General features: G+C 38.4%; 1 protein-coding gene across 1 annotated transcript in view; it reads left to right on the forward strand.

Annotated features, from left to right (window-relative positions):
• MAP2K5 (mitogen-activated protein kinase kinase 5) overlaps window positions 1–18,705 on the forward strand; it is a 264,767-nt gene that overhangs the window by 116,065 nt on the left and 129,997 nt on the right. The window contains exon 13 of the mRNA XM_029952259.1: window positions 6,255–6,303. Coding sequence (XP_029808119.1) covers window positions 6,255–6,303 — 49 coding nt within the window. The remainder of the gene's footprint in view (window positions 1–6,254; window positions 6,304–18,705) is intronic.

The raw sequence follows: 18,705 nt of genomic DNA on the forward strand, positions 1-18,705 counted from the left end.
AAATAAAACTATTTATAAGAAATACTGTTGGCTGCAGCTCCTTCTTTTGAAATGCTTTCAGAGCAGTTCTACCTATCTAGTGAAGTTCATGGTGATTTCAGGTTATCCACATGTTCATCTGATAGATATTTATCAGGTAGCTACTATCTGCTAATTGTCTTTATTCTTAAAGAGTTTTGCAGATTCTGTATTCTTGTTTTTAATTTTTTCACCAACTGTATCTAGGAATTTATTCCTTTTGCAATTAAAAGAAGATTTTCTACTTTTTTTTTTCCATAATATTTTATTGTCAAATTGTTTTCCATACAACACCCAGTGCTCTTCCCCTCAAGTGCCCTCCACCATCACCACCACTTTTTGCATATACAAATAAATGTCAGCTCAACTAACATTACCATATAAGCCCCAGATTTCAAGTTTGGAATAATGTCGGCTACACAGTGTCTACGAGAAGTCAGGGGGTGGTGGACTAGTAAACAGTTGCTAAACTAAAGGCACTCTGATAGCTTAAGCAGTTTAATGCAGAACAAAGCGATTATACCATGTACCATTTAATTAAATGGCTGATTTTCACATTCATTATACATCAGACTGACAACTCAGATCCTTTAATCCAACATGAACACTTATTTTAGTCTTAGTTCGTTGTAATTCACAGCTTTCCTTTCTTCTTTCTAATTATTAGTGTGAACTTCCCAGGGTGATGAGAACTTTCTTTTCTGATGCTATTGCTAAGTAGCTTCTAATCTACATGTTTAGAAATTTGAGTTTAGTTTAGTATGAAATTTGAGTACTTAAGTCACTATTTTGGATGAAAATAAAAATGTTTCATTTCCTCTTTTAATCTCAGAAGGGAATGAATGCTTTGTGGCTTTTGGCAGTCCTTGGCTTTAAAATTTAATAACACGTATAATAAAGGGCAAAAAAAGGCAGAGATACCAACTGAAAAGAAAAAAGCATATGAGTTCTGTGTACTCACTTATGTGTTGAACTGGCTAAAATAAGAATCTGCCTTCTTCTGTTAGAGAAGCATGTTCTTCCCGGACTTCATAAATCTTACCTCCCTCTTGTGGGGGGCATCCACACAAGGCCATTGGTCTTTTCATTTCTGCTGGTGTTAGAAGCCTGTGAAGTGAATGGAGTCAGCAAAAATAATAATAACAATAATTTGGCTTCAAATACCGGGTTTACCCATTGGGTAATTGAAAATATGGCAAAAATTATTTTAGTGAAAGGGACTAAAAATAAGCACTAGCCCAAAGCATTGTTTACATTTGCCCTTACATTTTTAAAAATTAGGGGTTTCCTCCCTAATATGTGTCCAATTTCTTTAGCTTTTATGGCTCATCAGGTCATAGTAATGAAAACTGCCTGTGGCCAGAGTAAAAGAAATGCTTTTGATAATTTTGCTTTTCATCTGCTGCTTTTTATAAACTCTGCTGGGCCCTTAACTTACATAACGCCTACAAAGTGCATTTTTCCATGTGATTTGAGTAGTCTCCAAACAGCTCATCCTTTGCCGCAGCTGACCAACACAAGGGGGAGGACTCTCCCACTTAAAGTAAGACCAGTAAACTGATGGTTCGTAGGTCACGGTTTGTAAAGGTGAAGGCTCTCACAGCCTGACTGGGTTTCCGGTACCCTTGCTTGCCTGTGCTCTAGTATTGTGAAGACAGGTGAGCATCTTCTGTTCCCTTGGCTTCCCTCAATGAGGCCAAGGAAGCACACACGCGCTGTTGGCAAGTCAGAAGCAACAGAATCAGATGAGAGAAGAGGGAAATGGGTGCATGTTGAGTACCTTCTTGTGCCAATTGTTGATACATATTTTATGGATAAATTTTATGTCCTTTAACCTTTATAGCAAACTCCGTAAGGTGTAGGTTATTGAACATAGTTTATACATGGCAAGATGAGGATCAGAGACGTTAGGAAAGTTATCTACAACTCATCAGTACTAACTTGAACCCAGGGCTTTTTCACTCCAGGCCCCATGCCTATTCATGCTGCCTTCCTAAGAGAAGGGGAAAAAAAGTGGAGGTAGGACTGAAAGGGACAACAAGGGTAAAAAGAAAAAAAAAAGAGGAAATAAAGAGAGAAGTATATAAGAAAGTAATGGAGTGACACATAGAATTGCTTCAGATTCTTTTCATGTCTTAGAACCACATGGAGACATCTCTCCTACCCCCAATTAACTTTATTTTCCAGGTTCTAATAATCTGGCAAGCTGTGGAGGTCCAAAGACCCAAGGTTCATTTCAGGATAGACCCCTGTCAGCCTTGATGATATGTTGTTCAAATTTTCTCTTGTAGGATATATGGCAAAAGGATATTTGTCCAGGAAAAAAAAAATCATATAAACTGGCTGATATCAGCCTTCTAACTTGCTCAGTGATTTTTATCTATTTTCCATTTGAATGTGGTCTCCTGCAAAGAGGAATGCCTTTCTGCCATTCCCTGCCATCTAACACATTTTATTTTTCCTCTCATTCCTGAAGCAGTGACACTTTGTACTGTATTTTGAATGCTAATGTTGATTGAAGTTGTCCCTGAAAGGATGTGCACTTGACATGTCAAGGAGTGAGTGATTGACAGCAGATATAAGTACTGTTAGTGTCAAGGCTTTGTCAAGTCATTGTTGTGAAACCCAGCCTACTGAATACCAATAATACCCTCTAGGTTTTCAGTGGACAGATTTCTAGCTCTCTGTACCCTGCTTTTTCATATGCTTCTAAAGGAAAGTGTGTAGTTTGACGAAGTTGGAAGAATGATATATTCTTTTTGAATCTCTAATAAGATTTATAATTTTAGCAAGTGTCATACAATCAGTATTTGTTTTACTTGTTTTCTGCCTGATAATCTGAATATGATTCAGGATTGCCTTCCCTTGTGTGTTTTCTGATTATTCATTTTTTGGGGGGACTGAGTTTTAGCGGTGAACCATCTTTGATGGGAAGATTTTATAATATGCAACTAACCTTACAGGTTGACAAGTTTAACCCTATTTCCAAAATTCAGAGGTGATTATTTCCATTCCAAATAAGATGGCCTCATCCTACTACCCAAAGAGAAAATTGTTTTCATTATTGATGTTATTTTACTAAACATTTAAGGAAATATTTTTTGTCCTATTTCCTCCTCCTGTTGGTTATCATTTTACTATTTTGATAGATTATTTTTCTTTCTTTTCTGTTTTTTACTATCTTACTGTCCAGAACATATATGTTTTATTGTAATGCCACTTATTCCAAATCCTGGGAGAAATAGGTTGCTATAAAAATGTATTCTGTTCTCTTCAAACAGACAGACTAATCATGGAAACGATCATACCTTGCTAGCAAATCTTTCAGGAGTATATCCCCCTCTAAGAAAATAGTTAAAATATGTTAATCTCTACTCAGCATTAATTGATGTAGATTTTACTTTCTTCTAGATCTTTAGTATTTGGAAATTTGTTTCTCCCTTTGCGTTTCTGTTTTTAGTATTGCTCTTAGTCTTTCTTGATCAACTAAAATCCTTGTATATTTAGCTCCAGGCTTCTTTACATCATATTCAAAAGTACCTAAATCACTTGGTTACTACTCCTCATAATGGTAGATTTCCTTGTTCTTATAGTCCTGACTCACCTAAAATTTTCTATAATTATGAGTACTTTTAAATTCTTTAGTAAATTTTGAGTGATAGTGGTTCATTCATTGTATCTGATATGTAATTATGAATAGTCAACCTTGAAATTGTTAAGTTCACATTCATGTGCATATAGGGTCAGTGAGTGTGAATAAAAACATGTGTCTCCCCTTTTACAACCATTTCTCTGTAAAGATTTTTATAAGCCTTTAGTGATTATACTTCCCACATAGAAGGTAACACTTGTAACCCACATACTTAGGGTCTTAGAAACATTTTTTTTTCTTCAGAATCTTATTTGACTAATTATTCTTGACATAAGCTAATCAACAAAAATCCATTCTAATTCGAATGTTTGTATTTTCTCACTTTATTTTCTTGCTCTGCCCTTTCAGTATTTTCTACCTGAGTCCACACTTGCGCCTGCCAGACTGGCTTGTGAGACTGATCATCTTGATATACTTTGTTCTCTCCTACCCTAATATCATTTACAACATTCTTCTGGAAACCTTACTAAAAATTATTTTAAACTTAACAGAAAAAGTTATATAAGATCCTTCCTATAGATTCCCGAGTTGTCAACACACACACACACACACACACACACACACACACTTTGGTGTTAGAGCATAATTCATTCTGGAAACATGTTCATAATCCAAAGCATTTGTATAACAAACTAATTTCCCCATAAGAAATAATGGAAACTCAGATGAGTTTTTCCACAACCCAAAAATATTCAAATTAGAATGATTACAGGGACACCTGGGTGCCTCACAGTTGGTTAAGCATCCGACTTTGGCTCATGTCATGATCTCACAATTTGTGAGTTCAAGCCCTGCATCAGGCTCTGCCTGGAGTCATCTTCGGATTCTGTATCTCCCTCTCTCTCCGCCCCACCCCCACTCACACTGTCTCTCTCAAAACTAAGTAAACATAAAAAAATTATATTAAAAAAAGAATGATCATGATACTATAATGTAATACAAAATATAAAGAAAATACAAAGAAAAATAAGCAAATTAACCTGCATTTACCTTTGAAAAACATCGAGGCTGGTATAGAGACAAGAGAGAGGAGCGTTACTGTGTAAGGTGACTTCCACTGTCACTAATGGAATCACTACCTGTTAGCTCAGTGGAATCTTTTTCTGCATGGAGGCCATTGTATATACTCTCACAGATGTTGACTACAGTACAGTATTGAAAATCTCTTGACAGTTACTGTATTTAATGTAACTGCCAATAAGGCAGCAGAGGAAAGGGTTTCTATCTGCAGGCAGCCTGACCTAGAATAAAGCAAAGCATTCCTAAGCTTACTCTTGTATGGAAAAGGAAAGGACTGTCCATAGGTGCTTTGAAGTGACAAAAAATACACTAGTGCCCGTTGTGGGCACCTTCCAGTGTTCTGAAAAATCACTGACTTCTGCCAAACACTGTGGCCTGAGACCGAGCATCTGAGCAAGAGAGATGATCGCCCCCAATCCTGCAGTGGGGAGAGAGAGAACCACAGGGGCAGTTGTGATCATGGGATGTTTGGTGTCATGTACTAGTCGTATTGTAAGACATCGCTCATTTATCAAATTAAAATTTATCGGAAATGTTTGCTTGTCTTGTGGAACATTTCACAGAACAAGTTATTCGCAATCTAAGGTTTTACTATATATATGTGTGTGTGTATATATACATATATGTATGTGCATGTATGTATGTCTGGGTTTTTTTTCCCTGTAACATTTGAGAGTAAGTTGCAGACATCATGAGCCTTCACCCTTAAATACTTTGGGTGTATATTTCCTAAGAACAAGGATATTCTGTCACATCATTGCTGGATACTGATCAAAATCAGGAAATTAGCATTGATGTAATACCATTATGTAATCAACAGTCCTAACTTAGATTTTGCCAGTTGTCTAGTAATACCCTTTATAGACCAAAAGAAAAAAATTTTTGCTCCAGCATCCAGTGTAGGATTATATACTGCATTTAGTTGTCTTGTCTCTGGTCTCTATTAACCTAGAGTAGTCTCAGCGTTTCTTTGTCTCTCCTGACCTTGATTTTTTGGAAGAACACATGGCCCCAACACTTTGGTTGTATATTTTACCTTGGCCTGAGTGCTTTCTTCTCTTTTCTTCACATCAGTTGAATCTGTTTCTTAGGGCGCAGCACTTTAGTAAAGCCTTCCTGATTACTGACAGAGATTGCTTTCATTGTCAACTTTTAGAAATGTCTTTCCTTGGTCATAAATGTCATGACTTTTTAAAAAAATTCCACATAGAAAAGTATAGACCAAAAAAAAGAAAACCTCTGTCCCTTTTTCCTGTTCTTTATTACCCACCCATACCACCACTGAGAACTTAGTAGATATACTTTCAGGTCATTTTCTATGCACGTACACTTCTTTTTTTCAGTCATCATGCCTTATCTTCAGAACATGGAAAGCCCATGAGAGAAGAAACTTTATACATTTGGCATCCTCAAAGAACCTGGCACAGAAATAGGAGATGTTCAATAAATGGTTATTGGGTTTTAGAATTTTAAAGGAAGAGTGATGATTAATATGATTATATGTTTAAATGTGGAAGTACCTAATAAAAATAATCATTATACTGTTTCTCTCTCTTAAATTTAGGTTGTTAAAGGCCTTACCTATTTGTGGAGTTTAAAGATTTTACATAGAGGTATGTACTGAGCTTACGAACTCTAACTTAATTTGAGGTGGGGTGGGGAGCATTCCAGGTATCTTGATTTTTAAATACATGATCTGATATTTAAGCCAGCTGATATAGTTGGTAGTCAAAAGATGGCTGCTTTCTAAATGTTTTTCTTATTTTACCCTTCAACTACTCTGATTTAGATTATAAAACTTGGTATTTTTGTGGATGTTTACCAAACACAGAAAAGTATTTCATAACATAGTATTTGAAAATGACAAAATCTTATTTTTAATCCATAACTCTAGGTAATGCAAAACCTTCACTTTCTATACAATTGCAGCCCTTCCTCTTATTAACATTTTAGATATCATCATATACTCTTCCTTAAGAGATGGCTTCACATACCTTGAAAAGGAAACTTTAAACAAGGAGTTGGTAAATGCATCAGAAGTTAGTCTCTGGGTCTATCAACAGAACACATAAGAAGAATAATCAAATTCACTATTGAATGCTGCAAAAACAACCTCCCTTTGTATTTTCCAACATCCCCAAAATGTCTGAATTCATGTAGAGCAAATTATTAAGTGAGAAACAGACTATAGCAAAGCAACTTTGGGCCTCATGTTACTAACAGTCCTGTTTAGTTTTACACATCTGCTCAGCCTCGCTTTATGCACATTTGGGGAAATACAACAGCATACACATTATATGTGGTTAAAGGGACTTTTAAAAAAAAAAAAAATGGTATAAGCTTTGAGAATGAGTAAACAACCGATGCCTTCAATTGTACTATCACATCTGTCACTAAGGGTTGTTTTTTGTTGTGGTGGTTTTACTATCCTAGTGATTTCAGATTTCTTCCTAAATCCCTCGTCCCCTTTTAAAGAGGGTGTGTAGACTTTGACAAACAAAACTTGCAGTTCTTGAAGGGGTTTATGCTGATTAAATGGAATCATGAACCGAATTTTCCCTTAAAGCCAGTGCAGTCTATTTCTAGAGTATAGTTGGTACAAAATGTTGATAGATGTAGGGAGAGTGAGCTGAGTTGTGTTAATGTTACTTTTCCTGGGAAGAAATCATCATGTGAACACATCTGGTGGATGAGAAAAAAATGGAGCATTTTCACCACCAAGGTTAAGAGAGAATGATATTTAACATAATAGGACCTGTATTGCTTCTGTTCCCTATACTGTCACCTCCCCACACTCACTAACCCGTAAGTGGCTATAGCCATTTTAATAGGAGTTAACACAGTGGTCATTTCTTGTCATTGTATTGATTTTAATGGACATCTGCTATCCATTTGACAAAGGAACTCAAGGAAGTCATTAAGTCTCAATAGTAAAACCTTTGTTGAAAGGACCTTGCTGTGGAAATGCAAATGTTACTATTAAAGTGATCCTTAGGATCATCCTACACTGTGGCCATACAGCATACTTCTGGTTTATAGTGAATTCTCCCTAGCCATAACTGTCTCTGCCAGGGTTCATGGTAGCACTAAGCACTGTAGTGATAGGGATATACTGCTTAGTTATTCTGCAGTCATCTTCGGGTTCCCTTCCTTGCAATGATTGGTTTTAATTTCACCCTTTGTTTTGGAGAAATAATTGAATTTTTCTTTGAAAAATTATGTCTGGGATCTGAAAGTAAGTCTAAGGTGTCTGTCAGATTCCCAGAACAACCATCTGTCATCACTGTGGGCAAGTGTGGTTGACCAAAGCCTCTCAGAGGTGGGTCAGTCCTTCCCAGCTCTGGATGCAACTTGAGCTAAGAAAAGGTTCTTTGATCACTTAATGCAAAACCTTCACTTTCTATACGATTGCATCCCTTCCTCTTATTAATGTTTCAGATATGTCATACACTGTTCCTTAAGAGATGGCTTCCCATACCTTGGTGGCCTTGGTGGTTTTCCTGATGGAGGACATAAAGGTTTCGAAAAGGAATCCTGAACTTCTCTTTTCAGTCTTTGCTGGCCAGCTCCCCACAGTGTGACCCACTGTAAAATGCTACTAGTTAAGGGAAGAAGCTAGTTCAAGGGGCCGAGTGGGGGCACTGGTAGTAGGCCAAGAAACCCTCCCAAGGGATTGCAGTTGTAAATAAACACCAGGGAGTGAATGTGCATCTGCATCTGTCTGAACGGAAAGACTAACAAATTACAGTGCAGATGAACAGTTACCCCCCAATAATTACAGGTACTCAGCTCAAGAAATAAGATGCTGTGGAAGACACCTCATTGAATATATTTATAGGCTTAGTTTTTGAGTTTCCTAGTTATTCATGAAAACTTTTACCTTCTTGATTTAAAAGCATGTGTTTTTATTGAAGAGTGGAAGAAGCTAGGTGTCCCTGAAGACTTTTGTGAAGCATTGTAGTAAGAAATTTAGTCTAGATTGAGTAGTTGTTAACTTAATATTTTAGAGGGTTTGTCCATATTTAATAACTTGGATTCTATAAAAATAAGATTAAAGATGCCTTTTTATTTACCAGAAAGCTATTTAATTTTCTCCCTGATTAAAAAATTATAGCTTTTTAGATCAGTTCAATCAGGCAATTAAAGATCAGAGCTTCTAAGTTCAACTAAGGCAATTAAATAGGTAATATACTTGTTTATACACTTCTGCTGTATAAGCTCATTGCTGTATCTTCTTAAAAGCCCATATATTCATTTTTGCTTTCTCTAAATGAATGATGATGGGAATTCGAGCTGAATATGTGTCACGTTGTCAAATCAAAGGCAGTGGTGGTCCTTCTGCGGGGGCGAAGGGATGGGTACAGTGACTGTGAGAACAAGAAGCACTCGTGAGCCATCTAAGTTTCTTTCTTCTTTGTCTTGGTCTAAGTACCTGTGCTCGCTTCCTATTGTCATTTTCTTCCCCACAAATGCTTCCCCTAGAGCCAGGGTCTCCTACTCATGAACACAGACTTTAAAAGATTAAGATATGGAGATTTATTCGGTTACCTAATGAGAAAAGAGGAAAACAATGATTTTTCACATTTAAATAGCTTCCTTAGAATACTGTAGTCCCGGGTTTTTAGCTGTAAAAAATAGAGAGAGACAGACAGACACACAGACACACAGAGACACATCGAGAGAGGGTTTTTTGGAGTGAGTAAAACGCAGTGAATGATGTCCAGACAAGCTGGTGAACACGAGGAGTTCTCCCGGCAGCACTCAGGCAGTGAGGACGGTAGAGGGAAGACGCCTGAGCCGCAGCAGTGACAGACCCCCCCCCCATGAGGCTTGTTAGTCTGGTGCAGGTTAGTTTCTTTGATGTGTATTATGTCAACTGAAAATTTTCTTTAAGAATTGAAGTATAACAGTTACCATTCATAATGGATTATCAAATATTATATTCAATAAAGGTTTACTACTTATTTTGTTCTTTTAAAGATTTGGTTGAGATATATGTGAAAGTACTTGGTAAACTATCCAAGGCTGATACTGAGCACAAGTTTTTATTATATAATAATTATGAATTAATTACTTTAAGTCAGTAAGCATACACCCCTTCCAGATCAAGCCAGGAAGAGAGTTTATTATTCTTTGTACTACCGGGTCAAAAATTATGAACATCTTTTCTCTAAGATAGACACGTGGTACCACATGAGGACATAATTACTAAAATTTTTGAAAGTTCCACCAAGATTAACTACTGTGGAAAAATTGCCTTTATTAAACAGCCCATGTATGAGCCCCACAAACACAGCCTGTACTGACTGGGTAAAAACAAAGGAAATGAACAGTGGGAGAGTCTGGTAGAGCAGGTTTGACGTTACAGCGAACAGTGCAGCTTAACTTCAAAACACACATCGCCACTAATGGGGTGAGAGCCCCGCGTATTAATAAAGCCGCCGCCCCAGTCACAGCCGTCAGTACCCACATCAAACACAAGTGCAAGATTCACACCTGTGCGTTTCCTTGGAAGGTGTGAGAATGCCCTGGCAGTAACTGCTCTCTCTTTCCCGGAGCTTGAAAAATAGAAATGGAAGGATAATGAGAATAGAGCTTAGATTAAGAAAATAAAATTGGCAGTCAGGCTGGGGCAATGTTATACAGATGCGGAGGTTTATAGAAAGAAAAAAACCCTAGGTTGTTGATGTCCTGAGACATTTTGTTTTTGTATATATGAATTATTTTCTCTAGTAGGAGAGATTTTTATTATTTTTTATATTATTTATATATTTTTAAACTTTTCATGTTATTTTGAAGGCAGATGCTATGCGAATAGATTTGTGTTTGGAGAAACTAAGTCTTGTGATTCTAGCCCGCATGTTAGAAATGTTATCTTCTACCCATCTTTACATTTTATAAATCTGGCCTCATATATATCTTCCAATTGGTGCTACCTTCAAAGTATGTTGTTAGTTTGCTCATTTAGCAACTATTTAATACCTACTATGCTCCAGGCACTGCTCTAAGTACTTGGAATACATCAGTATAAAACATGAAAGATTCCTGTACCTTTGGAACACATCCTAGCACGGAGGGGGCAGTGTTGGGAAAGAATCCATGAGTGATAAACGTAATAAAAAACACAGAGTGTTGGAAGGTGGTTAGTAATATGGAAAAAAGAAGAAGTAGATCAGGCTTGGGGCAGGCAAAGCGTGGCTTGCAGTGTTTACCGGGCAGGCCTCATAGAGAGGAGGAGACTGCAGCAGGAGTTTGAAGGAGGAGAGGGGCTAGTCAAGTAGGTAGATGGAGGAGTAGTTAGAGCAGAAGACACCAGGACGATGTGTCTGGCGTGTCCACGGAGGAGCGAGGAAGCCGCTGTGTCCGCAGCACACGGCGGCAGCCGCCGTTAGGAACGATTGCAGTAATTTAGGTGAGTCTCAGGGGCTCAGACCAGGGAGACAGTGTGAGCATGAGGAGAAGTGGTCAGCTTCTGAGTATATTTTCAAGGTAGAATCAAGAGAATTTCCCAATTGCTTGTCAGTGTTGAAAGAAAGGTGTCAAGAAAGGTTGCCTGAGGTTTCAGCAGTCGTTCAGTATGCTAAAAAATGTTTCCTGCTACTTTTTCCTGTTAAAAGGGAGCCCTTGATTAAAAGTAAAGAAACAACTGGAAACATAAGTCCTGACAAGAATACAGAGCAGCTGAAACTCCCATGCATTGCTGGCGGGAATATGAAGTGGGAAGCAGTTTGGCGCTTTCCGTGACGTAAGCCAGCAGCCCCACTGCTAGTGGCTTATTCACGACCCCCCAAACTACAGACAGCCCAGATGCCTTCTAGACGGTGAATGAATAAACAAGCTGTAGTCAGTCCGGACAGTGGGATACTCCTCAGTGATTATAGGGAACACACTACCCGCATATGCACCTCCATGGATGAGTATTCTGCCGAGTGAAAGAATCCAGGCTCAATGGGCTACCTGTTGTGTAGTCCACTTATATGATATTCTGGAAAAGGCAAAACTATATGGATAGAAAACGCATCGGTCGTTCCCAAAGGGTAGCGCATGGGTTGACTATAAAGCAATGAAGGAATTTGGGGGAGTGTTAGAAATGTTCTCTATCTTGATTTTGCTGGTGGTTACACCACTGTGACATGTTGTAGAACACATTGACCTATGTGCCAAGAAAGTGTGAATTTTGCCATAGTATTTCATACTGTTTAAAAAAAAGAGGGGAGAAAGAAAGAATTCTCTTCTTAGCAGTGTGATAGGAGCTGTACTTTAGAAATAAATTTCCCCTCTCAGAAAGACAAGCCATTCTTTCAAAGGGTCTTAGTGATTCTGTCATGATTACCATACCTCATTGTTCTTGAAAAATCCTACCTAGGTTTGGTCTAACAAATCAGTAGGTTGAAAAAAAAAAATCCCTCACGATTTAAAGGACATTTGCAATGTCACAAAGAGAAAAAGAAAGAGAGAGGGAGCAATTGGGAACATCCAGAAATTAGACAAAATTTCCTTTCATTAGTGAAGCCATTTTCCCCCCTTAGATATTAGCAAAGAATTACAGGGTGCAGCACTGACTTGGCCCGAGTTGGACAGTTTAAAAAGCTTAATTTCTAGGAAGGACTAAAGCTTTGTTTGAATTCCCAATTCAGTTACACTGATTGACTGCCTCATTGTGTGACCCTGGGAAGGCAGATCTCTCCTCTCTGGGCCTCAGTTTCTTCATATATACATTGAAGGGATGGCTAGGTGACCCCTCAAGCTCCTTCCAGGATAAGGATCTTAGATTCTGCCATCCAGGAAAGATGGAAGTATGACATGCTAGCAAGGTAAGGGAACAAGGCAAATCAGAGAGGTATATGGGACAAGAAAGAAAAAGATTCGGAATCCCCCAAGAGTAGATTGTGCTACAAAAATAATAGTAGTAATAGTAATAGTATACAATATTGAATATTTATTAAGCATTACTCTGTACCAGACACTGCCCGAAGTGCTTGATATGTATAAACTATTCTGTGTTCCTTCAAAGTGGGGAAGTCTAGGAAGTATGAAATATTTTAGAAATGAAGAGACCGAAATACAAACAGTCGAGAATTAACACATTGTGGCTTAGCTAAGACACTGGCTCCTTTCTAAACCAGACTGCTGTAGTAAAATCAAAAGACATCTTTAAGGGGAAAGGGTTTTTAAGCTATAAAGTATACTGAAATAAAGCATTTTCATTTACAAAGAAATATAAAAAGAACATGTTGAGACACAACTTGGGTGGAAAGCAAAGGCATTCTTTGTAATCTTTTTATTTTGAAATAATTGTAGATCCACAGGAAGTTGCCAAAAAAGGTACAAGAAGGTCCCATACAAGGGCATTCTTATTAAGGAAGGGATGTGGAAGAGTCCTGGAGGCTGAGAATCCAAGAGTATAGGCAGTAAATGCTGTATATATTTGTGAATACCTATTAAATGGGATCAGTGTAAACGTTAAGATTTAAAAACTGCTATAATAATATTTGTGTTATGTTCCAAAATTATTATATTTATTAAACGAGAGAAGAGGAATGGATAGTAGAAGTAAAACCTTTGAATTCCTTAAGAAAGAAATTTTGGGGGCGCCTGAGTGGCTCAGTCGGTTAAGCGTCCGGCTTTGGCTCAGCTCATGATCTCACGGTTCGTGGGTTTGAGCCCCGCATCAGGCTCTGTGCTGACAGCTAGCTCAGATCCTGGAGCCTGCTTCAGATTCAGTATCTCCCCCTCTCTCTGACCCTCCCCTGCTCTCACTGTCTCTCAAAAATAAATAAAAAGCATAAAAAATTAAAAAAAAAATTTTGTCGTCAAGGCGGCAGTGTTAGAACTATACCTCAGTGTGTATCAAAGCTGTGGTTTTTGGCAAAAACTAATCAGAGAGTGATCACTTGCTGGAAAAGAGTGATTAAGGAAAGGATTGTTGGAAAGCATTGCTGTCAGTAGAAAACTAACCTGGTTAATTTTAAGTAACTTAGGAAAAGTGTGCCCAGAACTTTTGTGACAACCTCTTTAGTAGATGTAACCCATTGTGTGCCTGCCCATAGGTTATAGTGAGTTTTTCATCTAAGCCATATTTTTGCCATCTGGAGGAGCAGCCACAGTTTTTTGTTTGTTTGTTTGTTTTAATAACTGGTTAGTATTTGAGCAACTCAAGTCATTTAGAAAGGAATCCTCCCTCCATTGGTTTTATGCTGCAACATGAGAGAATGAGAGAGCTGAGGTGTGGGGGCCCTTTCCCTGAGCTCTGTGACTGTTCAGTCAAATGTGTCTGGAAGGGGCATTTATGTTAAGCAAGTGCTGATGATAGAAGTGTTAGTTACCTTGGCTCCTGTTTTTAAGTCCTTTAAATACTGTCCTTTAAACGTAAATATTAATCACATGCTGGTGCTATAGTAGTTCATAACACATGAACATTTGTGGTTTTAAAAAAAATATATAGACTTAGCCTGTTAACTGAGGTAAACAGCCTAATGACTGTTGGTTTTTTTCCAGCTCTGACTATCCACACAAATGAACGTCTCTAGAAATCAATCCTCCTTCCCCACATTGGTCATTCATTCTCTTTGCCTCTGGTAATCGCTGGAGATTTATGTATGTGTGGTAATGATCTTCAGAAGACAAGAAACCACATATGGCTTTACTTAAAAGTGTTCTTTTAAAAGAACATGAGTCTAGAATATATAAAGAACTCTGAAAACTGAACAGTAAAAAGACATAAAGAGACATTCCACTGCAGAGGATATACAAATGGCAGATAAGAACACGAAAGGATGTTCAGCATCATTAGCCAATTTAAAACCACAATGAAATATTACTACATACCTACCAGAATGGCTAAAATTTTAAAATAGTGATAAAACCAAATGCTGGCGAAGATGCAGAGAAATTAGATCACTAATATTGCTGTTAGCAATATAAAATGATACAGTCCCAATGGAAAACAATTTGGCATTTCTTAAAAATTTAAACATGCAACTGCCTACAACCCAGCATTTGCACTCCTGAGTCCTTTTGGGACTCTTTGTCCCAAAGAAATGAGCACTTCGGTTCACACAAAAACCTTACACAGATGTCAATAGCAGCTTTGTTCATAATAGCCCCAAACTGGAAACAACCCATATGTCCTTTAGTGAGTGAATAATTAAACATGTGGTGCATTTATACTGTGTAATATTACTCAGCAGTGCAAAGGACTGAGCTCTTGGTGTAGGTAACCTGGATGACTCTCCAGAGAAGTACGCTTAGTGGAAAAAGCCAGACACAAAATGTTATATAATATATGATTCCATTTTTATATTTTTAAAATGACAAAATTATAGAAATGGAGAGTACATTAGTGGTTTCCAGGAGCTAACAAGAGTTTTCAGGGGCCAGAGGGAAGTGGGTGTGGCTATGAATGGGTATGGTGATGAGCACATTCTCTGTCCGGACTGTGTCAGTGTGAATACCCTGTTTACGATATTGTGGTATCATTTTACAAGATGTTACCATGGACAGAGAGGATACGGGATGTCTCTATTAGGTCTTAAACTGCATGTGAATTTAGAGTTATCTCAAAATAAAAAGCTTAAGTTTTTAAAAAATGTGATCTCTCTATAGTTGTCTACTTAATCTGAGAGGACTTAGTTTTTCTTTCTCTTATGCATCTGTGATAGGATTTATCATAGCATAGTCATCCCTTTTAGGACATCTCAGAGAAGATCAAGAACCCAGGGAAATCACCATGCAGGCCACCTCACCCTCCTATTCTGAAATGATTATCTTGGGAAGCCTTAGCGGAGAGAGAAGAGATCATGTGCCACACAGGGAAGGAATACAAGTGAGAGAGGGTCATTAGTCCCCCTGTCACCTCCCCTAAGATTCTTCTCCCTTGCTGGGGGTTGGGACTTAAAGTAGACTATGTGATCATTGTGTGTTTTGACTCACAGGTTTTTATGGTGCCCTAAGTTGAGCCCCTGGCCATTACAGGGAGCCCTGTCCAACCACCAGCAGGACTCTCTGTATGTGGTTTGGTGAACCCCTCAGACAGCTCTGATTGTCACTTTGTCTCATAGGGAGACCATGAAGTTCAGGAACTTATGGGGGGAGAAGGAGAACACCTGTGTCATGGTCATTTCTGTTGGTTAGAGGTTAGAGGCCACAGTTAGTTTATGACACTGATTGTTTGCCAGTGGGTGTGTATTAAATGAATAAACTGAATCATTTCTTTCTGGGAATAATGTTTTTCTCCTAGAATTTTTTAAGAGAAAAAATTATACTACTGTTTTATGGGACTTCATTGAAAGTTATACTTTGTTGCCCTTTCTAGTATTAAAGTAAGAGATTTGTCCTCAGAACATTTTGCTAGAACATTCAGCAGTTAGAAGACCTCTTCATGTCTGTTCTTTGCTCCAAGATACAGTTGGAAGTGATCAGCAGCATGGAAATCAAATCCATTAGTTTGCTGTTGGAGTATTAAGTTTCCTCTAGACCACGTGCAACAATAATTGTCATCATTCATTGAATGCCTTCCATACACAACTGTATTAGATCTTTTGTGTATGTTATTTCATCAGCTTCATGATAACCTTGCAAGAAATGTATTATTGTATCCCCATTTTTAGATGAGGAAACTGAGGCTCAATAAGGCTAAATAATTTAGTCATAAAAAAGGCAATCAGTAGTTGGTGGCCTAATGGAAGAGCTCCAGTTTTAGGGTCAGACCTGGGTTTAAGTTCTGCTTCTGCCTCTTACTTCAGCTTTGCTAGGTGACCTTGGGTCAGTTTCTCAAAGAGGTCATGGCCCTGTGTCTGGCATAAAACAGCTATTGTATAGTTCAAATAACTGCTTCGCAAGGAAAGCAGCAAGAGGTTATGTGAGAGAATAGTCAGAACCTTCCCCAAACTTTCCTCCTAATCTACTTTTAGGTAAGAGGTAGAAAAATCTAAAATATAAAACATGTGAAGATTGGCCAGCTCTTCAGTGCCAAAGCTGGGATAAGAGTCCAACCTATACATTCAGATGAGGTTGATCTTTTAAATACAGTGAGGCTTGTTCAGGCTTAAGAGTTAGGATTGGAGACTCTAACTGTGTAGCCTTGAGCAAGTAATTTCATTAATTTGAGCCTCAGTTTGCTCATCTATATAATGGGGCTAATGATACTTATCAGTTATAATGGGAACTAAATGAGTTAATAATGTTATGATGATAGTGCATTTAGGTCAGTGCTGTGCATATAGCAAGTGCCAAAGAAGTATTAGCTGTTAGAATTTTTATGTCTTTGCAGGCACCTGAGTGACTAAGTTGGTTAAGCATCTGATTTCAACTCAGGTCATGATCTCACAGTTCATGGGTTCGAGCCCTGCATCGGGCTCTGTGCTGACAGCTGAGAGCCTGGAGCCTGCTTCAGATTCTGTCTCCCTGTCTGTCTTTCCCCTTCCCCACTCATGCTCTGTCTTGCTGTCTCTCAAAAATAAACAAACATTAAAAAAATTTTTTTTTGATTTTATTTCTTTTGAACAATTTACCAGAGTTGGTCTTGTAGACATGCTGCACCAAGTCAAGTCTGCAATGAAAATGCTTCTTACAATTTTTTATTCATTTAATGTAGTATTCCATTGTTGCCTTTTTCACCGAAAAGCCTTCGTAGTTAGTAGGAGTCTTACAATTCGTGGTATCTTAGATTTGGACAAGTAGTTTCTTCCAGGGATGGGGCAGAATATATATCCTTCTGACTCCCAGAAACTTGTTCCTCCACACCTGGTGTTTCCCACACACTGACCAGTATGTGTATGTATTACCAGGTAGGAATCTCAAATCTGTGCTGGGGGGCGCCTGGGTGGCTCAGTCGGTTAAGCATCTGACTTCAGCTCAAGTCATGATCTCACGGTTCATGGGTTCATGCCCTGCTTCAGGCTCTGTGCTGACAGCTCAGAGCCTGGCACCTGCATCAGATTCTGTGTCTCCCTCTCTCTGCCCCTCCCTCCATCATGCTCGCCCTCTCTCTCTCTCTCTCTCTCTCTCTGTCTCTCTCTCTCTCCATCTCTCTCTCTCTCTCAAAAATAAACATTTTGAAAAATACACTTTGCTGGAAGGAAGCCTCCTTTACTTACTGTGAAAAGATTGAGGGAAGGCAGAAGCCATTTTGCCCTTGGTATCAGCCTTGTAAAGGCTGTTTGCCTTTTGCCTTTCTCGTAAGTGAAGGAGAAAGCCAGGTTTGTTGCCTCCTTTCTGAACTGAATCATGAGACTCTAGATGATAACTGCCATTGCACCTCGCTAATTATACTGCTTAATTTTATTTAAGGCTTTGCAAGAATATTTGGATGAACTACCCTTTATTACGTGATGGAGTGATTAGAATAACTTTTATATTCCATTGTGGTTTTCTCTTATGTGTGTCCCTGTTGTGCACAGATGAATTTGTAATGCAGAATGTCAGCGTAGTCTATATTTAATTGTACCTGCTGTTCTCATTCATTAGAATGTAGTCCCCAAGAAATAACTAGGTAGATATATTAGTTGTTGTCTTTTCCTGAGACAATGAGACATAATGAAAGAGGGTTGGGGCAGCACCCCGGTCCAGTGCCAGGAGAGGTTACCGGGAGGGGGGCCTGCTCATGTGTCCTCTGGCTCCCGGTAAACTGAAACAGGCTTCCTGGCACGCAGGCAAAGCTGTGTAATTGCTTTATGGAGGGAAAAGTTGAAGAGAAGTTTATTTCTGCTTCATTGTCATCCCACAACAGAGCCACATGCCACATTTTAAAACTGAGCTTGTGTTCCTTTAAGAATTGTACCATGCCTATTTCTAAAAGCATCGAGTGTGGCTTACCCAGGAAAGCACAGAGCAAATTAAATATTTGAAGCATAAAACGAAATGGAGGCCAAAAGGGAACAGAAGAAGTAGGAGATTACCATCAGCACTTGATATGAATAGATCCCAGCAAAAAGGGAATCCTCATTTTGCATGGCTTTCCTTTTCTGACAGGAGAAAAACATGTGGTAGCGTCAACAAAGCCAAAATCTCCTTTG

The sequence above is a fragment of the Suricata suricatta genome, chromosome 9 (genome assembly GCF_006229205.1).
Source record: "Suricata suricatta isolate VVHF042 chromosome 9, meerkat_22Aug2017_6uvM2_HiC, whole genome shotgun sequence".
In the NCBI taxonomy this organism is placed as follows: Eukaryota; Metazoa; Chordata; class Mammalia; order Carnivora; family Herpestidae; genus Suricata; species Suricata suricatta.